The sequence below is a fragment of the Populus nigra genome, chromosome 2 (genome assembly GCF_951802175.1).
Source record: "Populus nigra chromosome 2, ddPopNigr1.1, whole genome shotgun sequence".
Taxonomy (NCBI): Eukaryota; Viridiplantae; Streptophyta; class Magnoliopsida; order Malpighiales; family Salicaceae; genus Populus; species Populus nigra.
Window position 1 is genome coordinate 25,777,680 of NC_084853.1, and position 12,534 is coordinate 25,790,213.

Here is a 12,534-nt window from a genome sequence, read left to right on the forward strand (position 1 = left end):
TGCACGTTGCTAGCATTAGAAGTAGACGCAACCACCGTTTCTTCCATTCTCCTCTTACTAACAAATACTTCTCCATGTGCATACCAACACTGGTAATTCTTCATAAACCCTTTGTGTAGAAGATGCATCATTACAACATCTGGGTGTAGATATTTTTTATTTTGACACTTCCTACATGGACACCTAATACCGCCTCCAATAAAATTTTTGGGAATAGATGTTGTGAAATTAATAAAACCCTGAACCCCGTTACAATAATCAATCCTTCGCAATCCTTGGGGTGAATCTCGATACATCCATGAACGATCATCCATGACATATATCGAACCTCTATAAAATTATGATGACATCATGTATTAATTAACTAAGTTAGGTAAATAAACTTGCAAAAATATTACTTTACCTCGAGATTATCCAACAAACCAATCACAACTTCTCATAAATATTAAATATTCATTATCATTTATCAATGTCCATACAAATTAATATATATAAATTTACAGAAATTACCACTCCGCAATACCATTGATAAAACTTTAAACGGACCCATTAAGCAAGCTATTAATTATTTCAAAACAGAACATGTAATTCGGTAGTTCCATAAAGTTTTAACAATTTACAAACAAATACAATCTTACAAAATCTAAAACAAACCATAACAGGTATAGAATTATACATTCATATACTACAAGTTTGTTTGAGAAATAACAATAAAACATATACATCTACTAACAAAATACATATACTAAAAAAAACAATAAAATTGACATTTAATTAAATGTTAAAATTTAAAAAGATGTTAAAATTGAACAGTGGAGGCTGGCAGCGAAGGAGAAGAAGCAGGAGCAAGAAGAAGGGGAGAAGGGCTGACCTGCGGTGGCTGCCGTCGTTGGCGGAGATGTTGGAGGCGACAGGCAGCGGCCCTGTTGATGTCACTGATGGTTAGTGGTGGTTCTGTTTTTTCCTTTTCTTTCTCTCCTCTGTTTTTCATTTTTTTTCTTTGCTTCTTCTTCTTCTTCTTCTTCTTTCCTGTTCTTTCTCTTTTTTTTTCTGCTCTCTATTCTCTTCTCCTCCTTTCGGTCTTCCCCCCCCTCTTTTTTTTTTCGGCCCCCCTATTTTTATAGGCAAAAACAGGGGAAGGACATGGCTGGGGCGGCCACTGTGCTGCCGCCCCAAAAACTGCCCGAGGAACACATCTCCTCCCTCTTCTCCAACACGTGGAAAGCTTCGAGCAAGTAGGGGTGGTGTCGGCGTCTTTTTAAAGAGAGAGATTGCGGCAACAGAGGAAGAAAAAAATCTTCTTCCATTGCTTCGCACGTCCAGGGGAAGAAGAAAACCCACAATGCCTTCAAAACGACACTGTTTTGGGTTTTTCCTTTTTTTTTAATGAACAGTGTATGAAACGGTGCCGTTTTGGGCAAAACACGCCGTTTCATTTAAATGAAAACGGCGCCAAACTTATCTTAAAATACAAATCAATCCTCAATTTATGATTTGTTCAATCAAGTCCTAAATTGCAATTTTGATTTAAAAATCAATGCAATTGCATCTCTGCCAAAAATCAAACAGCGGCCCTGAAGTTGGCTGCCTTTTTTACTTTGGTCCTTGGTCTTGAATTTATGCAATTTGAACCTCAATTGAGCAATAAACTTCTAATTTCTTCAATTTGGCCCTTGATCCGGTTTTAATTACAGCCCCTCTATTTACGGGCCTTTTTCAATTTGGTCTTTGGTTTTGGATTTCTTCAATTAAGTCCCTAATTGGCCATCAAACTTCAATATTTATGCAATTAAGCCCTTGATTTGACCAAATTAACTCTAAAAAATTATAATTTGACCTCAGAACTTTAATTTCTTCCAACTAAAGCCCAAATTAACTCCAAAATTAATTTTTCTTGCAATCAAACTGTAAATCCCAGGAAAAATCAAGGCTGGATTAAATTAAAGAAAATAAACTAAATTAAAAAGAAGTGGGGGCAAAATGAATACACTTAAAGAAAATGGGGCCTAAATGAAAATAATAATAATAAATAAATAAATAAAGATCTGCAGCTATCATAAAGAAAGAAAAGAGGGAATTTTTGTATCCATTTTGTTTTACAAATCAAGAGAGAAACACAAAAAATTCTAAGAACCCATCCAAGATTAAGGGTTATTCGTAGAATAAACACTAGTGGGCAAGGGATTAACAAGAAAATTTGAACAAGAAGAGAAGATGGGAGGGCCAGCTGTCATTAGAAAGAAAAGGAGGGAGTTGAAGATCGAAACCTAGATTCGTACCGGGTAAGGTGTTCTAAACATGGTTTTATGAGTTGTTTCAAAGTCGATTATAAATTCATGCATGGATGTTGAATTATAGTTAGGGTTCTTATACTTGAATTTAGGGAAAATATATGAGTCGCTAAATTAAATAACTTCAGGTGTTGTGTGTATTAAGGTTGACGAATCTGGACAGTTTCGTCTCTTCACTTTCAGAGGGATTTCGGGTAGGAGGATGAAGGAATTAGGATCAGGTTCGTCATAAAAATTGTAGTTTTAGATGTCAACTAACTAAGAAAATTGGTCTTGCTCAATTTGGAGTTATAGAACTTCAGCTATAGGTCACCAACCGAGACTAGGTCACGACAGACCTTGTAGGGTAATAGGTCTGGTTCGTTGATAAACAATTTTAACTGCCTTGGAGGCAGATTTGTGTTCTCCTTCCTTCAAAGAACTTATAGCCTCATGTCTTAGCTTCCTAAGAGAGTAATCTTGCTTGAAACAGAGTTCTATAACTCTAGATACAGTTAAACATCTGAGGAGAAGTTGGGCAGTAACAGTTGGACAGTAACAGTTCAAATGTCTAGACAGTAACAGTTTAAAACAAGACAGTAACAATTCCAAAACAAGATAGTAACAGTTTAAATATCTAGATAGTAACAGTTCAAAAACAAGATAGTAACAGTTGGACAGTAACAGATTAAATATTTAGACAATAACAGTTCAAAACAAGACAGTAACGATTCAAAAACAAGATAGTTACTGTTCAAAAACAAGACAGTAATGACAATATAAAGAAAGGAATGATAACTATGGTTGGACAAATAACGACAATATTAATGAGTGAAATGAGAAAAACATAAAATATTAAGAAATAACTGAAAGAAAGACTTATTGATTGTTCATATGGTTACTATAAAACATATCCTAGGTGAGGAAAATTTATGAGATAAACCTGTGATTTGCAAGAGGGACCACATGTGTGGTGCAACAGAATAGAAGGGGAGCACAAGTAGAGCTTCTATTGCAGGTAAGTGAATCGCACCTATACTTTCTAAGTTAAATTCCATGATTTAATATATATTACCGATGTGAAATGTGAATTGCTGAATGTATGTTTAATCAAGGTGAAAGGTTGTGGTGTGAATTGCCGAATGGTGAAATCATCGTTGACAAAAGAAATATGAAAAGTGTGATTTGAGGCATGAACTAACATACATTTAGTATATGTTTAGATCTCAGGTAAGGGGATCGAGCATGTATTGACTAGCATACATTTAGTGTATGTTAGGATCCCAGGTAAGGGGATCGAGCATGTATTGTCTAACATACATTTAGAGTATGTTAGGATTCCGGGTAAGGGGATCACCATGTAATGGCTAGCATATATTTAGTGTATGTTAGGATCCCGGGTAAGGGGATCACCTTGCATCGACTACTACAGGGTGATGATGATGATACCAGTGAAAGTGGTATCAGTAATGTGTTACACAAAAATAATCATGGTTGATCTTATAAAGTCGGAAATGGAGGTTGATAATGGAAGAGGGAACGATTATTAATAGTTGAATAAGGAAGAGATTCTAATGAAAAACCAGAAGGGAGAAATGAACAAAATATGAATGCATGTTACCCTTTTTAAATTGTTAGATATTCAAGTTGTTATATTTATTGTGATATTCATATTTCAATAATATGTATTTTGTTTCAGGATCATCGCATGCACGACAAGAGTAGATCCTAACTTATGTTTCCATTATTGTAATCTAGGTTCTAAGGAGTATACCTTTATATTTTGTAAACATGAAAATGTTTGTATAATTGAATTTGTATAATTAATGTCTAAACTTGAATGAATGAACTTAGCTTTGTAGTTCTTATAACCATATTTAATATCTATGTGTTTATATTTTTATCCATCCACAATAATATTTTGTTATATAATGTGTATCATAAATATTAAGGTTGGTCGGTGTGATAATATTTGTAGAATTGAAAACCGGGTTGATTGGGTTGGGATTGAGTTATGAGATGCGAGTTACTAGAAGTGTAAACAGGTTACATGTTGATAACTTGGAACCTTCCGGTATAACGGGGGACCTTGTTGAAATTTCAGTAGATGTTAATATGAAGACCATGAATATATATATATATATATATATATATATATATATATATATATATATAAATTCTAATTACTTTGTTTTCGGTTGACATGAGATTGTTGCTTTTATCCCGGTATAGGGGGTATGTTACACAAACCCTCCATAAATTCAATTAAACCTTCAATAAAATTTAATTGAGTCCATAAACATCTGATTTTGGACCTTTCTTCCATAAATTGAATTTTCTTTGTCAACAAGGCTCTTATCAGTCAACAAAATACTGTCAAATTTTAATATTTGTATTTTTGAACCTCCTCAACCAATTTTTAACCATTTTTAGGGCGCTTTGGCATCCTCTTTCACTGTTATATTTTTTTATAATTTTTTGTATTTTTTTGTATTTTTGTATTTTTTTAAAGAGAGAAAAAAATGTGAATTGGGTAATAACCCAAAAATTGATTCTGACAGTTGCCCCCCTCTTTACAATGCTTATGACTAAAATCTCGCAAGAGGTTTTAGATAGTAAGCTTTGTAAGAAGAAAAACAATCACATTTATCTTGGGCAACCTACCCCTCTTGAAGAAAATTGGTTTGCTTTCATGAGTGTCCTGCCCTTTTGAAGAAAAACAGTCTATTTTCACGGGCGGCCTGCCCACACACTCACACTTACCCTGGTCTATTTTTATGAGTGACCTACCCAAACATACACAAAGTGGTCTATTCTCAGGGACGACTAGCCCACACACTCACTCTTACCCTGGTCTATTTTCATGGGCGACCTGCCCAAACATACGCAAAGTGGTCTATTTTTAGGGACGACCAGCCCACACACTTATGCTTACCCTGGTCTATTTTCATGGGTGACTTGCCCAAGTAGAAAAAGAAAGAGTGGTCTCATTGTAATGGGTGACCTACCCAGGTGGAGGAATGATCTCATTATAATGGGTGACCTACTAAGATTAAAAAAAAAACACGGAGAATGGTCGAGTTGTAATGGGTGACCTATCCAAAATGGAAAAAAGGAAGAGTGGTCGTGTTGTAATGGGTGATGTAAACCTTGGTGAAAAATAAAGGTTGCTTAGATTGAAAACTAACTACATGAGAAATATAAGTGAAGAAATTCATGCATATGGTTAAATAAAAACGGGAATTTAGAAATTTTTGGATATAAGTTTATGGACGAAATATTTCAAGACAATATAAATCAACCCGAAAATGTTGAGGGTTGGATTAAATTAAAGAAAATAAGATAAACTAAAAAGAAGTGGGGGCAAAACGAATACATTTAAAGAAAATGGGGTCTAAATGCAAATAAGAATAATTATAGAGCATAAATACTACTCTTCTTACAAAAAATAGATCTGCAACTATCGTGAAGAAAGAAGAGAGGGAGTTTTGGTATCTATTTCTACAAATCAAGAGAGAAACACCAAAATTTCAAGAACCCATCCAAGATTAAGGGTTTATAGATGGAATAAACACTTGTGGGCAAGTGATTAATAAGGAAATTGAACAAGAAGAGAAGATGGAGGGCTGGCTATCATTAGATAAGAAAGGAGGAAGTTGAAAATCTTCAACTGGTTGAAGATCAAAACCTTAATTCGTACCGGGTAAGGTGTTCTAAACATGATCTTATAAGTCATTTTAAATTCGATAAGGAATTGATGCCTTGATGTGAATTATAGATTAGGATTCTTAGACTTAAATTTGGGGGAAAAGTATTTGTTGTAAAAATCAAGTTAATTCATGTGTGGAATGTGATTTGGGGACGTGAAACCATGATAATTTACCCAGAAAATATAGTTTGGGAAATTTATGTGTGAAGGGAAGGGGGGGTGACGAATCTGGACAGACTCGTCTCCTGACTTTCAGTAAGATTTCGGATAGGAGGATGAGGGAGAACCAGTGTCCTTCATAGAAATTATAGTTTTGGATGTTAGCTAACTAAGGAAATTAGAGTCTTCGTTATGAAAATGATCCAGATTGGGATCCCTTGACAGACACTTCTCTCATGTACCTGCAACATCAGTATACTCTGAAGAAGGCGAGTCAGTGGGACTTCGAGATGTCTAGATAGTAACAGTTTAAAAATGAGACAGTTGCAGTTTAATATCTTGACAGTAACAGTTCAAGACAGTAATAGTTCAATGTCTAGATAGTAACAGTTTAAAAAAATAAGATAGTAACAATTCAATATCTAGAGAGTAACAGTTCAAAAATGAGACAGTAACAGTTGGACAGTAACAGTCCAAGCGTTTGTTAATGAGCAATTTTGACTACTTTAGAGGCAGAACTGGGTTCTTCCCGAAACATAGAACTTGTAGCCTCATGTCTTACCTTTCCAAAGCCACAAATTTCACTTGAATTGGAGTTTTATAACTCCAGATATAGTTAAAAATCTGAGGAGAGGTCAGACAGTAACAGTTCAAAAATGGACAGTAACAGTTGGACAGTAACAGTCCAAGCGTCTGTTAATGAGCAATTTTGACTACCTTTGAGGTAGAAATGGGTTCTTCCCAAAACATAGAACTTGTAGCCTCATGTCTTACCTTTCCAACGCCACAAATTTCTCTTGAATCAGAGTTCTATAACTCCAGATATTGTTAAAAATCTGAGGAGAGGTCAGACAGTAACAGTTCAAAAATGGACAGTAACAGTTGAACAGTAACAGTCCAAGCGTTTGTTAATGAGCGATTTTGACTACCTTAGAGGCAGAAATGGGTTCTTCCCAAACATAGAACTTGTAGCCTCATGTCTTACCTTTCCAACGTCATAAATTTCGCTTGAATCAGAGTTCTATAACTCCAGATATTGTTAAAAATCTGAGGAGATGTCAGACAGTAACAGTTTAAAAATGGACAGTAACAGTTGGATAGTAACAATCCAAACGTTTGTTAATGAGCGATTTTGACTACCTTAGAGGTAGAACTGGGTTCTTCCCAAAACATAGAACTTGTAGCCTCATGTCTTACCTTTCCAACGCCATAAATTTTGCTTGAATCGGAGTTCTATAACTCTAGATATAGTTAAAAATCTGAGGAGAGGTCAGACAGTAACAGTTCAAAGACGAAGCAGTAACAGTTGGACAGTGAAAGTCCAAATATAAAGAAAGGAATGATAAATAGGATTGGACAAAGAATGACAATAATAATGAGTGAAATGAGAAAAACATAAAGTACTAAGAAGTGACTGAAAGAAAGACTTATTGGTTTTTGATATGGTTATTATAAAACATATCCTTGAGTGAGGAAAATTTATGAGATAAACCTGTGATTTGCAGGAGGGACCACAGATGTGGTGCAACAGCAGCAGTAGGGGAGCACGAGTAGAGCTTCTATTGCAGGTAGGTGATTCACACCTATGCTTCCTAGTTAAATTCAATGATTTAATATATTTTGATGTGAAATGTGAATTACTGAATGTATGTGTATTTAAGGTGAAAAGTTGTTATGTGAATTGCCAAGTGATGAAATTATCACTGAAAAAGGAAAATATGAGAAGTGTGATTTGAGGTATAAAACTAGCATACATTGAGTGTATGTTAGGATCCCGGGTAAGGGGATCACCATGTATTGTCTAGCATACATTGAGTGTATGTTAGGATCCCAGGTAAGGGGATCGTCACGAATGGACTAACATACATTTAGTGTAGGTTAGGATCCCGGGTAAGGGGATCTCCATGTATTGGCTAACATACATTCAGTGTATGTTAGGATCCCGGGTAAGAGGATCACCATGGAATGGCCAGCATACATTTAGTGTATGTTAGGATTCCGGGTAAAGGGATCGCCTTATATCGACTCCTATGGGGTGGTGATGACGATACCAGTGAAAGTGGTATCGGGAATGTGATAAGCAAAAGTAATCACGTTGATGTCTAGAATGAAAGTTGATAGTGGCAGAGGGAACGATTATCAATAGTTGAATAAGGAAGAGATTTTCAATAATAATAAAAAAACTAGAAGGGAGAAGTAAATGAAATATGAATGCATGTTGCCCTGCTGAAATTATTAGATATTCATATTGTTATGTTTATGGAAATATTCACCTTGCAATAATATGTATTTTGTTTCAGGATCATCGAATGCACGACAGGAGTAGATCCTAGCTTATGTTCCCCTTTTGAAGTCTAGGTTCTAAGGAGTATACCCTTGTATTTTGTAAACATGAAAATGGTTGTATAACTTAATTTGTATAATAAATGTTTAAACTTGATTGGATGAATTTAACGTTGTAGTTTATATAATCATATTTCATGTCTATGAATTTATATTTATTTAAATTATCCATCCATAATGATATTTTTGTTATATCATACATATCATAAATATTATGGTTGATAGGTGTGAGTATAATTGTGGAATTGAAACCCAGGTTGATTGGGTCGGGAATTAAGTTATGAGATGCGAACTGTTAGAAGTGTAAACAGGTTACATGTCGGTAAATTAGGACCTTCCGGTATAGGGGGTGTTGAAGATCATCAGCCTTAATCACAACACAGTCATATCTAATTCCTTCCCTTTCTCTTGCTCACAATTATGTTATAACGTTACCTTCCTTTCTCATGTAATACGTTACCTATTTCTCATGTAATACATTACATATTAGATGTATATAAATACAAGCACACTCACCACCAAATCAGTGTGGCAGATTTCAAACATTCTCATGGTATCAGAGTCTTCATTGGATTAACATCCCAAGATCCCAAGAAAATGGCCTCTTCGCCAACTTGATGTCAAGAATGCATTCCTCAATGGTCACCTCACTGAACAGGTCTACATGGAACAACCTCCTGGGTACATTGATCCTCGCTTCCCTAATCATGTTTGTCACTTGAAGAAAGCTCGTTATGGACTCAAACAAGCACCTCGTGCTTGGTTTCAGCGTTTCAGCTCTTTCCTCACTCAGCTCGGCTTTTATTGCAGTCGTGCCGACACATCACTTTTTATCTTTCACAGGAAATCTGATGTTATTTATTTGCTTCTTTATGTTGATGACATCATCATTACAGGGAACAACTCCTCTCTTCTTCACAGTTTTTCTTGTAAGCTTCATTCTGAATTCGCCACTAAGGATTTGGGTTCTCTGAGTTACTTCCTTGGTCTTGAAGCTACATCCAAAACTGATGGTCTCTTCATCAGTCAACTAAAATATGCTCGTGACATTCTTACTCGTGCTCAGTTACTTGATAGCAAGCCTGTTCATACCCCCATGATTGTTTCTCAGCACCTATCTTCTGATGGCTCTATGTTTTCGGATCCTACTCTTTATCGATCTCTTGTTAGGGCCCTTCAATATTTGACCATCACGCGTGCTGACATTGCTCATGCTGTCAACTCTGTCAGTCAGTTTTTGCATTCTCCAACTAATGACCACTTTCTTGCAGTAAAACGCATTCTTTGTTATGTCAAAGGGACTCTGCATTTTGGTCTCACCTTCCGCCCCTCTGCCACCCCTACTACTTTAGTCGCTTATTCTGATGCCGACTGGGCCGGATGTCCTGACACTCGTCGCTCCACCTCTGGTTATTCCATTTATCTTGATAACAATTTGGTTTCTTGGAGTGCCAAGAAGCAACCTACCGTTTCTCGTTCAAGTTGTGAATCTGAATATCGTGCACTTGCTCTCACTGCCGCAGAATTGCTTTGGCTCACACATCTCCTTCGTGATCTGAAGGTTTCTCTTCCACAACGGCCTCTTCTTTTATGTGACAACAAAAGTGCCATTTTCTTAAGCTCCAACCTGTTTCTCATAAGAGGGCCAAGCATGTTGAGTTAGATTATCATTTCCTTCGCGAACTTGTTCTTGCCGACAAGCTTCGCACACAATTTATTCCTTCTCACTTACAAGTTGCTGATATCTTCACTAAAAGTGTGCCTAAAGCTCTCTTTCAATTTTTTTGATCCAAGCTCCACATCGGTCCCAACCCGACGTTCAGCTTGCGGGGGGGTGTTGAAGATCATCAGCCTTAATCACAACACAGTCATATCTAATTCCTTCCCTTTCTCTTGCTCACAATTATGTTATAACGTTACCTTCCTTTCTCATGTAATACGTTACCTATTTCTCATGTAATACGTTACATATTAGATGTATATAAATACAAGCACACTCACCACCAAATCAATGTGGCAGATTTCAAACATTCTCAGGGGGGACTCCGTCGAAATTTCTGGTAGATGTTAACACGAAGACCGTGAATATGTATATATAAAAAAATTTAACTACTCTATTTTTCTATTGACATGAGATTGTGGTTTTATCCCAGAAATGGGGGATGTTACAGGTGACCTATCCAAGTGAAGGAATGGTCTCATTGTAATGGGTGACCTATCTAGATAAAAACATGGAGAATGGTCGAGTTGTAATGGGTGACCTACCTAAATGGAAAAAAAGGAAGAGTGGTGGTGTTGTAATGGGTGACCTTCCCAAGTGGAGGAATGGTTGCATTGTAATGGGTGACCTACCCATATAAAAAAACATGGAGAATGGTCGAGTTGTAATGGGTGACTTACCCAAATGGAAAAAAAAAAGAGTGGTCATGTTGTAATGGGTGACCTACCTGAGTGTAGGAATGGTCGCATTATAATGGGTGACCTACCCAGATAAAAAAAATATGGATAATGGTCAAGTTGTAATAGGTGACCTACCTAATGGACGAGGGCTCAAAGGGGCACTCGAAAGGAGGTAGGGTTAGAAAACGCACTACCCAAGTGGTGAGGGCTCAAAGACGCACTCAAAAGGAGGTGAGGGCTCAAAGGCACACTAAAAAAAGAGGTGAAGACTCAAAGACACACTAAAAAAGAAGTAAGGTTAAAAAAACGCACTACCTAGGTGGTGAGGGCTCAAAGGCGTACTAAAAAAAAAGAGGTAAGGTTAGCCAACGCACTACCTAAGAGTTTGATGATGGATTAACAATTTATTGAAATGTTGAAAACAATATATTATGATTGATACTTACCTGAGAAATATAGGCCCCCATTTCTTCATGGTGTCTTTCTTTTCTCAAAAGTTGGCATGTTGGTAGTAGGCATTTTCATTCTTGCTTTACTCAAGTCACATCATATAAGCTGGACCTCTGGAAGGGTTTTATGTCGTCATACTTCTTTGTCCTCCAATCTTTATCTCAAGGGTTGTCAATTTTGCCCTACATTTTTCTTAGAAAAGGAATCATGGAGCCAACCCTACCAGGTGTTTTTGATTGCCCCCAACTTGATCATGCCCCCTAAGTGTTCAATTCGAGTTTAATTTGGGGTGAGGATATGTGAGAGTAAGTTTGGGTTTTTTGTACAATGAAATTTTTTCATGCAAAAATTTTGGAACTTCCAAGTTATTCCAACCAAAAAAATCATTTTGACATTGGTTCAAAATAAACTTGTTCTATAAAAATCAAGCAATTCCTATGGACAAGTTTCTTGAAGTGATGAAAGCTTTTGTTTTGCTTTCGGGTTAAAGATGAAGTGACATCTGGTTGGTCACAAAAGGTTTAAATTTCAGTTTGAGGGTTATTAAAAATCGAATCAGTTCAAAACATTTATTTTATTTGCATGAATAATGATTTGACCCGCATGAGAAAGCATTGCTTAACAATCCAGATTGCTTGCCTTTGATTAGAAAGGGCTTGATTCGGTACGTAATGTAGGCTTTGGCTATTGGTTACGAAGAAAAGGATATTTTGCAGGCTCAAAAGGTGTTTTAAGGGATTTCAAGACTAAGGATCACTTGTGCTTGTTTCTTGACCTTTTTCTTTTGAATTTCTTTCCAAAATGGTTTATCGTGCCCCCTAGTGTAGGGTTTGGGCTCTTTCTCTTTGTTTTCTTTATTTTTGTTTGGTTGAGCATAATCACCTTGGTTGTTTTTATGAGAAGCTCAAATCGTTTGGATCCTTTTGGATTTTCTTTATCATGCCCCAACTTTGCGTGGGCAGCTTTGATCATTGAGTTTTTCTTTCATGCCCCTCAGTATTATTTGGGCATTTCCAATCGTTGAGGTTTTTTCTATGTCTCTCGCACTTGCCCCCTAGTGTGGGGTGTGATTCTAGCCAAGGTTATTTCAAAAATGTAATAGGCTCAAAATGGGACTATAAAGGATATATTTCAGCCTTGTGAAATGATTATCAAAGATGGTTTTTCCTCATCTCAAACTCATGCAATGAGGATCAATAAGTC

General features: G+C 36.3%; 1 protein-coding gene across 1 annotated transcript; it reads left to right on the forward strand.

The window, feature by feature from the left end:
* Positions 1–9,145: 9,145 nt before the first annotated feature.
* Positions 9,146–10,144, forward strand: LOC133682892 (uncharacterized mitochondrial protein AtMg00810-like). Its single transcript, XM_062106437.1, has one exon. The coding sequence runs from the start codon at positions 9,146–9,148 to the stop codon at positions 10,142–10,144; it is 999 nt and encodes a 332-aa protein (XP_061962421.1).
* The last annotated feature ends 2,390 nt before the right edge of the window (positions 10,145–12,534 follow it).